The sequence below is a fragment of the Schistocerca serialis genome, chromosome 1, assembly GCF_023864345.2.
Source record: "Schistocerca serialis cubense isolate TAMUIC-IGC-003099 chromosome 1, iqSchSeri2.2, whole genome shotgun sequence".
NCBI lineage: Eukaryota > Metazoa > Arthropoda > Insecta > Orthoptera > Acrididae > Schistocerca > Schistocerca serialis.
The window spans coordinates 77955859-77969662 of record NC_064638.1 but is presented as its reverse complement, the minus strand read 5'-3'; the positions used below and the strand labels follow the sequence as shown (position 1 = coordinate 77969662).

The window sequence follows — 13804 nt, the reverse complement described above, 5'->3', positions numbered from 1 at the left end:
GTTTTTTCTCTCAAAATTCAATGTTCAAAGTTTGAGTTCAAATCATATTTTATTATTGCACATTTAAATGTTGCAATTTGTATTCTTAGTCATTATGACAGTTCATGAACTCTGAAATCAGAGCAACTATTGAACACTTGAGAAATAGGTATAACATCTTAATATTGTTAAGTCACTCACCAAACAGGAATTTCCAGAAGTTGTCTGAGAAAGTTGAATCATATGGCTGTGTGACATTTCATGGCGAATTGCGTGTGATTTTCTCCCAAAACCTTTATTGCAGACATGACAAGGGAATATTTTTGATCCACCCGAACTTAGCCCAAAACGTTTTTTACGAGCAAGGAAGAGTCTCCGTGGACGACGTGTTAGCCGCTGCGACTGACCGTGATGGTTGCCAGCTTCAGTTCCTGAACCTTCTCGTTCAGTTTTTACTACATTTTTGCTCAATCCTGAGTCAACCTGAGTGGAACTTCCAGCAACTTGAGGATTATGTGAATATTCATTATCACTTCCATCAGAAACTTCTATCTCTTCCTGTTTTATTTCCACAGGCACATGCTGGAAGACAAAAAAGCTAAATTATATTAACATTTTTTTTTACATGGCTCCCAAGAAATGCACAGTATGGTCTCATCCCATGTAAAATATATTTTTACGGTATGCAGTTCCTTCATAAACACACTGGAAGCATAAATTTCAACTGTAATGATTTACAGAAAATAATGTATTACTAGTGGTAAAAATGTTAAGACAAAATCAGTTTCTAAGGAAAAAAATGTTAGTGGCCACAAGTTAGTAAATAAATGTGAACAGCATGTTGTGACCCCTATTATGAAGTCAAGGTGAAGCTCTGATCAAAGACTATGAGCTAACTGTTCATTTACAATACAAAATGAGAAGATTAAAGAGATACACAACAGCTATTAGCAGTTTGATATGACGTGTGAATATATCAGAATTTTGCTAGCCTATGACAACCCTGCATTAATCAGACATTGTATTATTCACACTGTAACTGTACGCAATCGATTCCTAACGAGTTTGCTACTCAAGCTGGTGTCGGCACCAAAACAAAAGTGGTGAAGAGGCTGCCTACATATATTCCATTAGCCTAGGTGAAAGTGTCAGCTTCATCATGGACCAGCTATTTCTTCAATTTTGAAAAATCAGCAACAATGACAATAAGGAAAACTGTATCAGCAGTATATAGAGTAGGTTATACAACAGGAAAGTAAACAAAAGTGGGCATTAATGTAGTTGTTACAGCACTAATAGCAGTCTTCAGCTATACACACTATCTCGTCTGTCTACACCACCAACGTATTTCCAGCTTTTGAGAAAAACATGGAGAGTAGTACACCAGCATCAGCTAAACCCCCATTTCCAGGCCATGTAACATTACCAATTTTGTAGTGCCACCCACAGACTGAACAAGTAAGGAATTAAGTCTCCCTGCATTGAGTCCAAAGGGACTGGGGAAGGTAACAACCACAAGCGCAGGCCTGTATATGAAATGCAGATTGCTGATGTGGGCTGTAGCAGTTTATGGTAAAATGAAGAGGACAGCCGACAAGCAAGATAGCCCCAGTGCACTCATCACTGTCCAAATAAGAAAGACAATTATATAAAGTTTTATTCATTAATTACAAATACAATGGATCAAAATCTAAATGAAACTCTGTCCAGTCATATTCATCAACTCTAAAGTTCCATGTTGTTGGGGGTTCCAATTCCTATTCTGCACCATTCGAGAGTGCAATGGTAGAGAAGTAGTATGAAAATGGCCCGATGAACCCTCTGCCAGGCACTTAAGTGTGAATTGCAGAGTAACCATGTAGATGTAGAAATCAGACTTAGGTTGAAACTAATTAACATTTTGCCTCTGTTTTGCCATTGCTTTATTCTTTATAGGAACCATCCAGTTGGGCTCTACTCTTTGCCGTTGCTAAAACTTTAGGGCTATAAAATTTCATTTAGGTCGCGATCAGTCATATTTGTGATTAATAAATGGAACTTTTATAACATCACTTAGTTTATTTGAAGGACAGTAAGTACAATAATAATACGTCACTCATGCTAAAAGACACAGATGTATGCCATCTACAACAACCAAAATGTTCTTAAAAATGTTATGTGAGAAAGTTTTAAGCATTGTTGGAAATTATTACTGCAGCTGAAGACAGTTCCATTCATGTCTTAACTTAGTAATACTGTAAATTTGAAAGGATTCACCACATGGGATCATTACATATTGTTCCTGTTTCAAAGTGAACAGATTTTGCACCAAGCAAACCAGTACAGACACCAACAGGGTGAAACAGCATTGTCTAATCTGAAATTGGCATGGACATCCTAGGGTCCTAGGTCAAGATACCTTTATCACCTCATAATCCAGTCAATGAAGGAAAAACACTCATACAGTTGCAGATTCTTGTGCAGTGATAGGAGGGAGGGCCCCACAGACAACATACAAAAAATTCTTGCTGCTTGGGTTTGAGCTTGAGAGTGGGTGGGTGTTTAAAGGTACTTTTATACGTTTTTCTTGAATAACTCTAAAACACTGGCTTAAAGCAAAAACGTTTCCCAGTGAAAAATTAAAGTACATTTGATTTTCTCCAAAAACGATCCTGTTCGTTTTTTCTCTAGGAGTGAAGGGGATATGTTGCAGGGGATAGAAAAAAAACACTGATTATTAAAAATAGCGTTTTAATGGTATAAAATTAATATCTATTGTTAAATGAAGTAGGTTATGAAGAAATGTTGAATGTGTGTACCATACCTAAATGCAGCAGAGCTGTATTAATAGATAAATTGTGTTCTGAGGTAAATAACAAGGTGGAAGGGCAGGGGAGGAGCGGTGGGGGGGGTACTTATCACCTTCATCAGACTACAAACAGAAGAGGCAGCAGGTGACTCCCCACTCTCTCTATGCCACTATGTCACAAGAAGTCACTACAAGGTGTTGCACTAAGTTATATAGACCGTCCACAGCAAATCTTGTGAATCACTGCCAAAGACAGTGCATAGACATACTAGGGCAGGGCTGTGTTTCACAAAGTGTGTTAACAGTAGGTGGAATACAGATATGATTTACTAATAATGCTAAAGCAAGAGACACATACCAACAACAGATTCTCTGTAAATTTCTGCACACTGTTTCAGAGTAAACTGGTTCTTAGTCACTCTGTATGCAACTGAAGTGTTCATCTGTGGATGGTATCTTTCCCCACCATGAGTGCTGCTTGCTCTTCAATTTACAAACATACTATGATGATTATGATGATGATGATGATGATGATGAGTCCCATACTTCTTTACACAGCGTAGGGGAGTGACGCGGGAGACCAGCGCCACCTTACTAGGCAAGGTCCTAGTGGAGGTGGTTTGCCATTGCCTTCCTCCGACCATAATGGGGATGGATGATGATGATGACAACACAACAACATCCAGTCATCTCGAGGCAGGAAAAATCCCTGACCCCGCCGGAAAAGAACCCGGGACCCCGTGCTCGAGAAGCGAGAACGCTACCGCGAGACCACGAGCTGCGGACAAACATACTATACCTGACAGCATTTCTTGTGCAGTTCTCTTACGCGAGTAAACAAAATAATTTCACTGAGCTTTTGTTTGTATACTGGAGTTACTTTCAATTTATTAAGTGAGTACATATTTGCAGTTGTTTAAGTGAGCTAGTTTTTTTTTTTAAATCTGACACTGTAAAGTGTCTACCACACTATTGAGCCTGACCCCAAGCGCAACACACTGTCAATAGGTATTCAACAATGTCACTTTCATTGTCTCCACTATCAATGGCTGGAAGACTTTCACAGCATGGGAGTATCAAATGCATCACCCCAGCTTCAGCTTTCATAACATCTGAAGAGACCAAGAGGTTTTAACTGGTTACCCTTTCACAATAGCAGATCACCAAGGTGTTATGGAACTTCTGATATTTCAACGCAAGTCAAACAATGCATTAACGGCAGAATACTATTCCAGACTTTAACTTAATCAGCTCCATTCCATCAAACATATTAATACCCTCCTTGCAAGATATAATGAGAATGTGTGGTAAGTGGCTCCACTCAGTGCAGCCCACTCTACAAATTTCAGCAATTCCTAGACCAGTGTGCAGAGATTTATGTAGAATCTGCTTATATGCATTTCTTGCATTAGTATTATGAGCAACTCATGTCTTTCCTCCACGTAATGTCAATTAACTTTGAAAAATAACCCCAGCCCCCTATCACCTGGGTGTGTTTGTACATTGTGTCGCCAGCGATTCATAAGCAATACTGCAGAAGGCAAATTACTGAACGTGAAGAAGCAATTATAGTGAAACCTTCTTTTATACTTTTCAAGGGAGTATAAAATAATGGTGAAACTTGTGAGAATGTGTAAACAGTGGGAAATCACTTTTTAAGAACATACCATACAAAACATCAATTGGTCATTTTCTTGCAGGCTACTGATCTTTAACTGAGAACTTTGGCCTCACATAAGTTTTACTTATTATAATTAGAGTTGGTTTCAAATATTTTTGGTGAACTGTTTTCTATCAGGTTTTATAATTCATAAATATATTCAAAAGTTTTGATGTCTACATGAACAAATTTGCAGAAATCTGAAGAAGGCCAAAAAGCTGCATGTGTGTCACATACACAAACTTATGATGCCACTTCAAATCTTAAAGTTTGCTACACTGTATGCTAAAAATGATTGTTTTAGCAAAAATATGCAAGAGATGTGATAGCAGTGATGTTGACTGATTACAGAAGTTGATGGCCTCCAGTGACAGAACACGCAGGCAGATAGGTGTCAGCATAATGAAATATACTTCTGTGGGACTTAAGTAGTCAGGTTCCAATCAAATCAAAACCTTGGAAATCAGGACACATTCTGATTGAAGTGTCATGTATGTGACAATCGTGATTGTATTTAAATACTGTTGCTTCTTGTTTCACTCACTCATAGCTACTTAGACTGCACTATTACACCCTAACCTAATCACCACCTCGCAAATTGCTACATATTATACACCATACAGCACTTGATAATATATCCTGAAAATATATTTTACATTTTTTTAAATACAAGATAATATACCAGCAATTCCCATAAAATTCAGACACTTTTCACTAGAGGCACCACACCTGTGATGATTTGAAACTAGATGTATATTATATGGAGAAGGAGCTACCAATGCTCTTCTTTGTTGTTGCCAGCTTTCCATTCATTCAGATGAATACTGAAATTTAGTCCAACACAACGCTTAGTTCAATAACAGAACTATGAACAATGCTACACACAATACAGTTATTATTGTTATGTTTACAGTGTTATGGAGACCAAGCACTAGCAGCATAAATTATTTGAACTCTAAGGACTTTCATCACTCAAGGGCAAGGCATTCTAGATCCCTAGGAAGTTAACTGTGTCACGTTTGTAACACTTCTTGAAAGCTAATGCCTTCCCAGCACGACTTTATATCAATTGCACTGTTTTATTGTTTGTTACTACCACCGACATTGTTTCACTAAGTGTAAATGGCAGGAAATTAATAATATGATAACATAATTAACACTGTGAACATAGAAAATTTGAAGGAATCTGTAGTCAAACACCAGAAAACATTAATACCGGAAATCTAAAAGTGTGCTTACATTGTATAAGCAAAGAAATCTTGTTTTAAACCTCTCCATCACTATGCATGTGACTTACCTACATAAACTAAACTTAGCACTGAGCAATCTGAGGACTAATAATGTAGCTGGATACCATGGAGCGTATTCAAAGTTCAATAAAACTGTAGGCCCCTGTATGAAACAATGACTTCTAGAATTCTTCAATTAAATATTACAAAATGGTAAACTGCCTAACATGAAGAAGCAGACTATAGTAATCACAGAAGAAGAAGGAACTGAGGTGGCTAACTATCTGCCTATCTCCATATTCAACATCAATATGAATTGTATAGACTGCTAATCACCCCCCCCCCCCACCAACCCACCCACCCACCCACCATCTGGCAGAAGTTTCATATCAGCGCACACTCCGCTACAGAGTGAAAATCTCATTCTGGAAACATCCCCTAGGCTGTGGCTAAGCCATGTCTCCGCAATATCCTTTCTTTCAGGAGTGCTAGTTCTGCAAGGTTCGCAGGAGAGCTTCTGTAAAGTTTGGAAGGTAGGAGACGAGGTACTGGCAGAAGTAAAGCTTTGAGGATGGGGTGTGAGTCGTGCTTGGGTAGCTCAGTTGGTAGAGCACTTGCCGCGAAAGGCAAAGGTCCCGAGTTCAAGTCTCGGTCCGGCACACAGTTTCAATCTGTCAGGCAGTTTCATAAATGAGCTAGGCTGCAGTATCTCATCTGCGTATTCAGTTGCTTAATATTGTGCCCCTGTATGGGATTACATGCACATGCAAATATACATCTGAATGAGGCCATGAGAACAATTACTAGAATTGCCAAATCATCTCCCATTTCGTGCTTGCCTATTCTATTCCATACTGCCCCTTCCATATTACAGGAGAAATGATGCATAGATACAAATTCTTAATGAGACAGTCCCCCATAAGATCTCAGTTCTAAATAGCCCTTTCCAGAATCCACCAGCTAGATGACTGAAGTCACACAAGCCACCTTGAGCCAATTTTCAAGTCAAAAATGTTTTCAATGATACCGTAAAGTGGAAAACTGCTGGAATAAATATCCACCTCAGACCATCCCTCTAATTCAAAATGTGAAGAAGGCTGCAGTGTTTGATCTTCCCACTTACTAATTCAACTCCATCTGAATACGATAAAGCAGATGTGGGCACAACCGATACCAATTGCTGTTAACTTGTTATTGAGTTAAACAAAAATACACAAAAAAAAAAAAATTTGGTATGTAATGTGCATGTTGTGTATAGCTGTATGATGGCGGTGATAATACTAACAACAACAACAACAGCAACAACAACTTAATTTTCAGCATCCTTCAACAACATAACATCTCAAACTCACCAATTCTCTTCTTTTCAAGTTGTGCTACAGTCAACGATTCATTTCCATACACACTCAAAAATTTCTTTCTCAATTTAATATCCATTTGATACTATTAACTCTTCTGTAAACAAACGGCTGTCAATTTGTCATTTTGATCCAGATATAGATGGGCTGACAGCAGTCATAAAATGTTTAACACAAAAGATAACACAGTTTATTTCACGAATTACATATTCTAAGGGGGGAAAGGGGGGGGGGGCCTCCGGACCAAATATCAAGAGTAGAAAAAGCCAATAAGCTATAAAATTAACTATAACTCAAATTAATTTGCATTTACGTGATCCAGATCCATTATTAGCTCCCTGATGATAATATTGGTGGGAGATGTGGTGTACCCAGTGTGGTGTAGTGGTTAGAGTCAATGGCTGGAGTGTTGCTGGTTACCAGTTCAAACCAGCCCACAAACAATTATTTGTTATTTAGTATGATCAGTTCCAGAAGCTTCTAGAAATACCTTACATTTGTATATTATGGAATATTCTATGTATGTATAAATACAAGCAATCTGGAATATTCCAAAATTGTATAAACAGCTGCACTCTTTGTTTACGAGTTCTGTTCTGTTCTGGCTGAAAACTGGTGTTCATAATTAATGTGCTTTCAGAGATAAAGTGTTTTATTTCACTGGCAGGCCTTCAGATTTGGTCTTGAATGTGATTCCAACATGACACTGTTTGGTGTACACACTGAATACTCAGGGTGTATACGCAAAAAAAAACACCTAATTTTTCCCACAGTTCCCAGTTAAAAATGCACTTTTTCTCAGGTGAAAATAAGCTTTTTCCTTGGTCAAAATAGACTACACCCCTGGTGAAAGCACATTTTTTTCCCACGTCAAATGACAATGTACTTTCCCTTGGAGTAGTGAAACTTATCAATCCTTTGAATGGTAAACATTTTATCCAATGGTATAGAACTTTCCAACATTATGGAAACAAAACCCAGCAAAGAATAATGTGTTTTGGAAAGATGTTTAATGTGCGGCAACATTTACAATGCAAATTTTTCGGCAACATTTACAATGCAAATTTTTGTATTACGAAAGTATAAACACGAATTCCACCAAATACAGCACTGTAGTTCTGAGGCATTCAAATCGAGATTGCAACGCATTTTTGTCAACCAACCATAGCTCACACTACAATTACCACGAGCACACAAATATGAAAAGTTAATGGTTTAAATTAATATACATACAGTATACCTGCAAGAAAAGCTAAGCTCTCACATGTAATATTGGTCACCAAAAATTGTTTGCTGTGTTTTCTGAGGGTGTAGTTAGGCAGGATCCTCAGCATAAAACTTGAAACTGCAGCAAGTGAAAATTGCTGACAAGCAAAATTATAAATTTCACTGCTGTGTAACAAACATTTTGTGGGTTACCTGGATGGATACATGTTCTGTCGAGCACTTTGACTTTTTGATAGAAAAACCAATTAATTACATGTGCAATTGCTCAAGAACTCATTAAACATATTCTAAGGATAATTATGCTCTATGCCATCATTATTGCATAATCTGTAATCTATGAAAAAACTAAAATAAATATGAAAAACTAACATTGAATCCTGGTCTTTTTTAACATGTATTATGCTGTAAAATATATCAAACACAAATGTGCCAGTAAAATTTTTAATAATTGCTTAAATGGCTGTTCTTCTCAGCTCGAAATTTTTCTAAGTGGCTGGCCCTCAGTGTTAAGTTTTGGATGACGGTCTAACACTCTGCGATTTAAGAAAGTCACTGCACATTCTCATGTGTAACGTAATTCATCTCACATAAAAGGAAATTTACTTGAAATTAACGCCTCACAAATCACAATTCACAATATTTTTGAGTGACTTTTTAGAAATGTAAACAGTTGTGACATCACTTTCATCAAAATGAGGCCCACGAGAAACACACATCAAAAGCAGTTTGTTGTTACACAGCATTGTACATCTCTGACACAGCTAATTTTTCAATAAGATGGAGCTCCGCCACATTGATCAATGGCTGTTTGCAAGTTCCTGGATAGGAAATTTCCCAATTGTTGGATTGGACGCGGAGGAGGCACTACCTGGCCACCATGTTCACCTGACATTATGCCGCTTGATTTCTTCATGTGTGGATTCATGAATTCATTTATGCAACCAAAGTGGACGATAGTCTTACATTGCAACTACGTATCACTAATGTGATTACAACAATAACAGAGGAAATGATACAAAGAACTTGGCAAGAAATTTAATATAGACTATTTTCTTCATGCTACAAATGGTTCACAGGTAGAGGTGTATTGATGATAAATAAATAAATTCTTTGAGATGCTCTACAATGTGGTGCATTTTTCATTGTCGTATCCATGAGGGGCATTTGAAAAGTCCATGCAAAAATAAAAACTACTTACATGTTTGGGGTAGACCTTTTTTATTTTTCAACAGTCTCCCTTTGGACTTATACACTTCATCCAATGCTGTCCTAATTTGTTGATCCCTTCTGAATAGTAGGAACTGTCCAAGTCTGCCAAATAGCTATTAGTTGCTGCAATTACCTCCTCGTTTGAATAAAATCTTTGTCCCGTCAGCCATTTCTTCAATTTGGGGAACAAATAGTAGTCCGGGGGAGCCAAGTCTGGAGAATAGAGGATATGAGAAATATGTGAAATGAGTTGGAATCCTACTTCCATTAATTTTGTGACCACAACTGCTGAGGTGTGTGCTTGTGCTTGTGCATTGTCATGATGGAAAAGAACTTTTTTGCGGTCCAATTGCCAGCATTTTTCTTGCAGCTTGGTTTTCAAACGGTCCAATAACTATGAATAATATGCACCTGTAATAATTTTACTCTTTTCCAGATAGTCGATGAGGATTACCCCTTGCGAATACCAAAAGACAGTCGCCATAACCTTTCCGGCTGAAGGAATGGTCTTCACCTTTTTTGATACACTTTCTCCCTTGGTAACTCATTGTTTAGATTGTCGTTTGGTCTCAGGAGTATAGTAATGTATTTGTGTTTCATCCACAATGACGAAATGATACTTAAAGTCCTGCAGATTCTTCCTGAACAGCTGGAAACCATCCTTGCAACACTTCACACGATTTCGTTTTTGGTCAAGCGTGAGCAATCGCAGAACCCATCTTGTGGATAGATTTCTCATTTTATGCAAAATATTATGTACCCGTTCATTCGAGATGCCCACAGTATTAGCAATCTCACGCACCTTAACTCTTCTGTCATCCATCACCATATCGTGGATTTTATCAATGATTTCTGGAGTCGTAACCTCCACAGGGCGTCCAGAAGGTTCAGCATCACTTGTGCCCATGTGGCCACTCCGAAAATTTTGAAACCACTTATAAACTGTTCTAATCCATGGCGCAGAGTCACCGTAATGTTTATCAAGTTTCTCTTTAGTCTCCTGAGGAGTTTTGCCTTTCATAAAGTAATGTCTAATCACCACACGAAATTCTTATTCATCCATTTTTTGACAATGACTAGACTTCCTTGATTCACACGAATGCCAAACACAAAGAAATAAGACCAATATGGCTCAAACTTGGTGTGCGTTCTTTCCAAAGATGCTACTAACTAAACATGACCTTGATACGTGCCGGTGGTGCCATCTCTCAGACTTTGCACAGACATCCCAAATGCTCCTCGTACTGTGGGTTTAAACTCAGAAGAGAGTTCCTACAGCTACTCTGTAGCAATTCTGGATGCATAAGGTGTCACACTGTCTAGCTGCAATTGCCCAAGTCCAACAGAATAATGAACATGAATGGATGCACGTGATCAAACAAGATGCTTACATATGTGTCACCTGTCAAGAGTCTTATCTACATGTATCAGGGGTCCCATATCACTCCAACTGCACACACACCACACCATTACCGAGCCTCCACCAGCTTGAACAGACCAGTGCTGACATGCTGGGTTCATGGCTTCATGAGGTTGTCTCCATACCCATACACATTCATCCAATCAATACAAACTGAAACGAGACTCGTCCAACCAGGCAACATGTTTCCTGTCATCAACAGTCCATTGTCAGTGTTGATGGTCCAGGCAAGGTGTAAAGCTATGTGTCGTGCAGTCATCAAAGGTACACGAGTGGGCCTTCAACTTGGAAAGCCCATATCGATGACATTCCATAGAATGGTTCGCACGCTGATACTTGCTGACGGCCCAGAATTGAAATCTGCGGCTATTTGCAGAAGGGTTGCATTTCTGTAACGCTGAAAGATTCTCTTCAGTAGTCATCGGTCTCGTTCTTGCAGGATCTTTTTCCGGTTTCAGTGATGTTGGACATTTGATATTTTATCAGATTCCTGTTATTCACAGTACACTCGTGAAATGATCGCACAGGAAAATCCCCACTTCATCATTACCTCAGAGATGCTGTCCTGTCACTCATGCGCCAACAGAAACACCAAGTCCAGACCCACTCAAGTCTTGAGAACCTGCCATTGTAGCAGCAGTAACCAGGCTAACAGCTGCAACAGACACTTGCTGTCTTATATAGGCACTGCTGACTGCAGTGCCATATTCAGCCTTTTCACATATATCTGTATCTGAATACGCATGCATATACCAGTTTCTTCGGCACTTCAGTTTACAATCCAATGGGATGTAAACAGATCCTTGTCATCACAGCTCACACGTATCACTGGCCACGTCTCTACTGATACGTTAACAAGTATGTGAGCCATTTTAAGGAATGCCAATGATATAACCACATGCTACAATTACATTATGGGTATCTGGTACCATTTCTTTCTGCAGTAGCACCACTCCAAATAATTAGAATTGACCTCATGTGGAAATTTCTGAAGACAGCAAATGGGAATCAATAGATAACAGTCTGCACTGACTTCCTCACCAGCTATGCTATCACCAAAGCTGTGTTAACTGCTGAAGCTCCAGAAATTACGAAGACCCTTACAGAAGAAACAATTTTGAAGCATCTCATGTGATGTTCATTGAGCATGGTAAAGTTTTCCAAGTCAAGACTGGTATCAACGGTTATTACATTTTGCATCATCACTCACAGGATGGCCAACAGATGAATGGCCTCACAGAACATTTTACTACGACATTAGTAGATATACTATTGACTATGTTGATGTCAAACAGAGAGACTGAGGTACAATACTGTCTCTCGTGAAATTTGCATACAATACAGCGAAGCAAGACGCTTTCTAAGACGTGGTCGCCAGGCCAAAATAACAATGAACTCACTGTTCCCATTTTAATCGTAAGGGTGACTACGTGAAACATCTTTCCACCAGGACTGAAGACGCAAGGCAGCTGGCTCACATACAGACCCTGCCTGCCAAGCGCTATGATGCTAAGCACTGGCCAGTGACATACAACTTGGGACACTGGGTATGACTTTTTACATCTATGCGAAAAGTGGAACTACTGGAAAAGATAGAGAAGTGCTACTTTGGGCTGTACTGCATCCCTGTCATACGTCACAAAGTTGAGGATTATGACCCTCCATCAAGAAGACAAAAGCAAATAGATGTCAACCGTGTCCTCCGTATGAAGCCCTACTATTGTCCATAGGTGCAGATTGAACATGGGATGTTCAAGGAACCAGACGACCCACTTGTTGATCATTAAACTTTGATGGGAGGGGCTTCCTTCACAGTGAAGGTGATGAAGCAACACAAAGAGAATGCGAGGATCTGCCAGTACTGTCATACTCTGCATTGTGTAGTGTCATGATTAGTGTCACAGGCTGGCATGCTCCAGGTCACCACTTAAAACCCAACCATCAACAGTTATTTATTATTTAGTATTTATCAGTTCTGGAAGGTTCCTGAAATATCTCATGTTTGTAATGTTTGAATACTCACTGTATTAACTAGAAGTAGTAATTAGGCTCATTGCTAAGAGCTATTTAAAAAACTGGTCATTCTTTCTTCATCAGTGGAGTGCATATTATGGTAAACATTGTTACCTATTTCACTAATAGTTCTATACACACACATGTACCATGAGCCAGTTTGGATTTACATTTACCAATAAAACAAATGAAAAATTTGAAACAGCAGTTTCTATTAGGTAAGAAAATTGTATAATAAATATCCTAAGGAAATGAAAGAGATTACTACAATACATCTGTTCAAAAGGGCAGCCAAGGCATTCTCGACCAATAATGCACCCTGTTGCATCTCTATACACAATCACAATTTACTGCTTTTATATGAAAATCACTTGTTAAGATCTAAAGTGTGTGATAGTAATGTCTTGTCATTCTTCTGAGTTCAGTGTCTAACTCCTCATTTGGAGGGAGGGGGGCTTCAGTTTTTCAGGTCAGACAGAAGAACAGAAAAACATACGAAGAGTACAGTTCATTATTTGCAAGCCTCCAGTCAGTTTTCTGAACAGACTGGAATTAGCACAATGGGCATAGTAGCATCTTTAAGGCCCAGAAGTCATCAACAGGTGTCCTTGCTAAGCACTACAATAAACAGTAAAATGACGTTTTATAAGTTATCTCAAGCAAACTGTGTGTAAACTGAAGGACTTTGTATAATAAGGACCAACCAAATGAGGTGATGAAGCTGTTAAGACACTGACTTCATATTCAGGACAATATAGTTTGCTTTGTTCAACAATTCTGATTTACATTTTCTGTTGTTTTCCTAGTCACTTCAGGCAATTGCTTGAATGGTTCCTTCATCAAGGCCATAGATGACCACATGTTCTATCCTATAGAGCACACTTATGTATTCCATGCATATGTGTACTTTTAGTTGCTGAT

At 38.6% G+C, this 13804-nt stretch overlaps 1 protein-coding gene across 3 annotated transcripts in view; it reads right to left on the bottom strand.

The window, feature by feature from the left end:
- The window catches only part of LOC126462149 (zinc finger protein 808-like), a 158067-nt gene that overhangs the window by 107064 nt on the left and 37199 nt on the right, over window positions 1–13804 (bottom strand). For all 3 annotated transcript variants that reach the window (XR_007585953.1, XM_050096052.1, XM_050096053.1), the window contains one exon: window positions 181–561. Coding sequence is in view for 2 of the 3 variants with exons in the window: in XM_050096052.1 (XP_049952009.1) it covers window positions 181–561 (381 nt within the window). In the remaining variant the exon portion in view is untranslated. The remainder of the gene's footprint in view (window positions 1–180; window positions 562–13804) is intronic.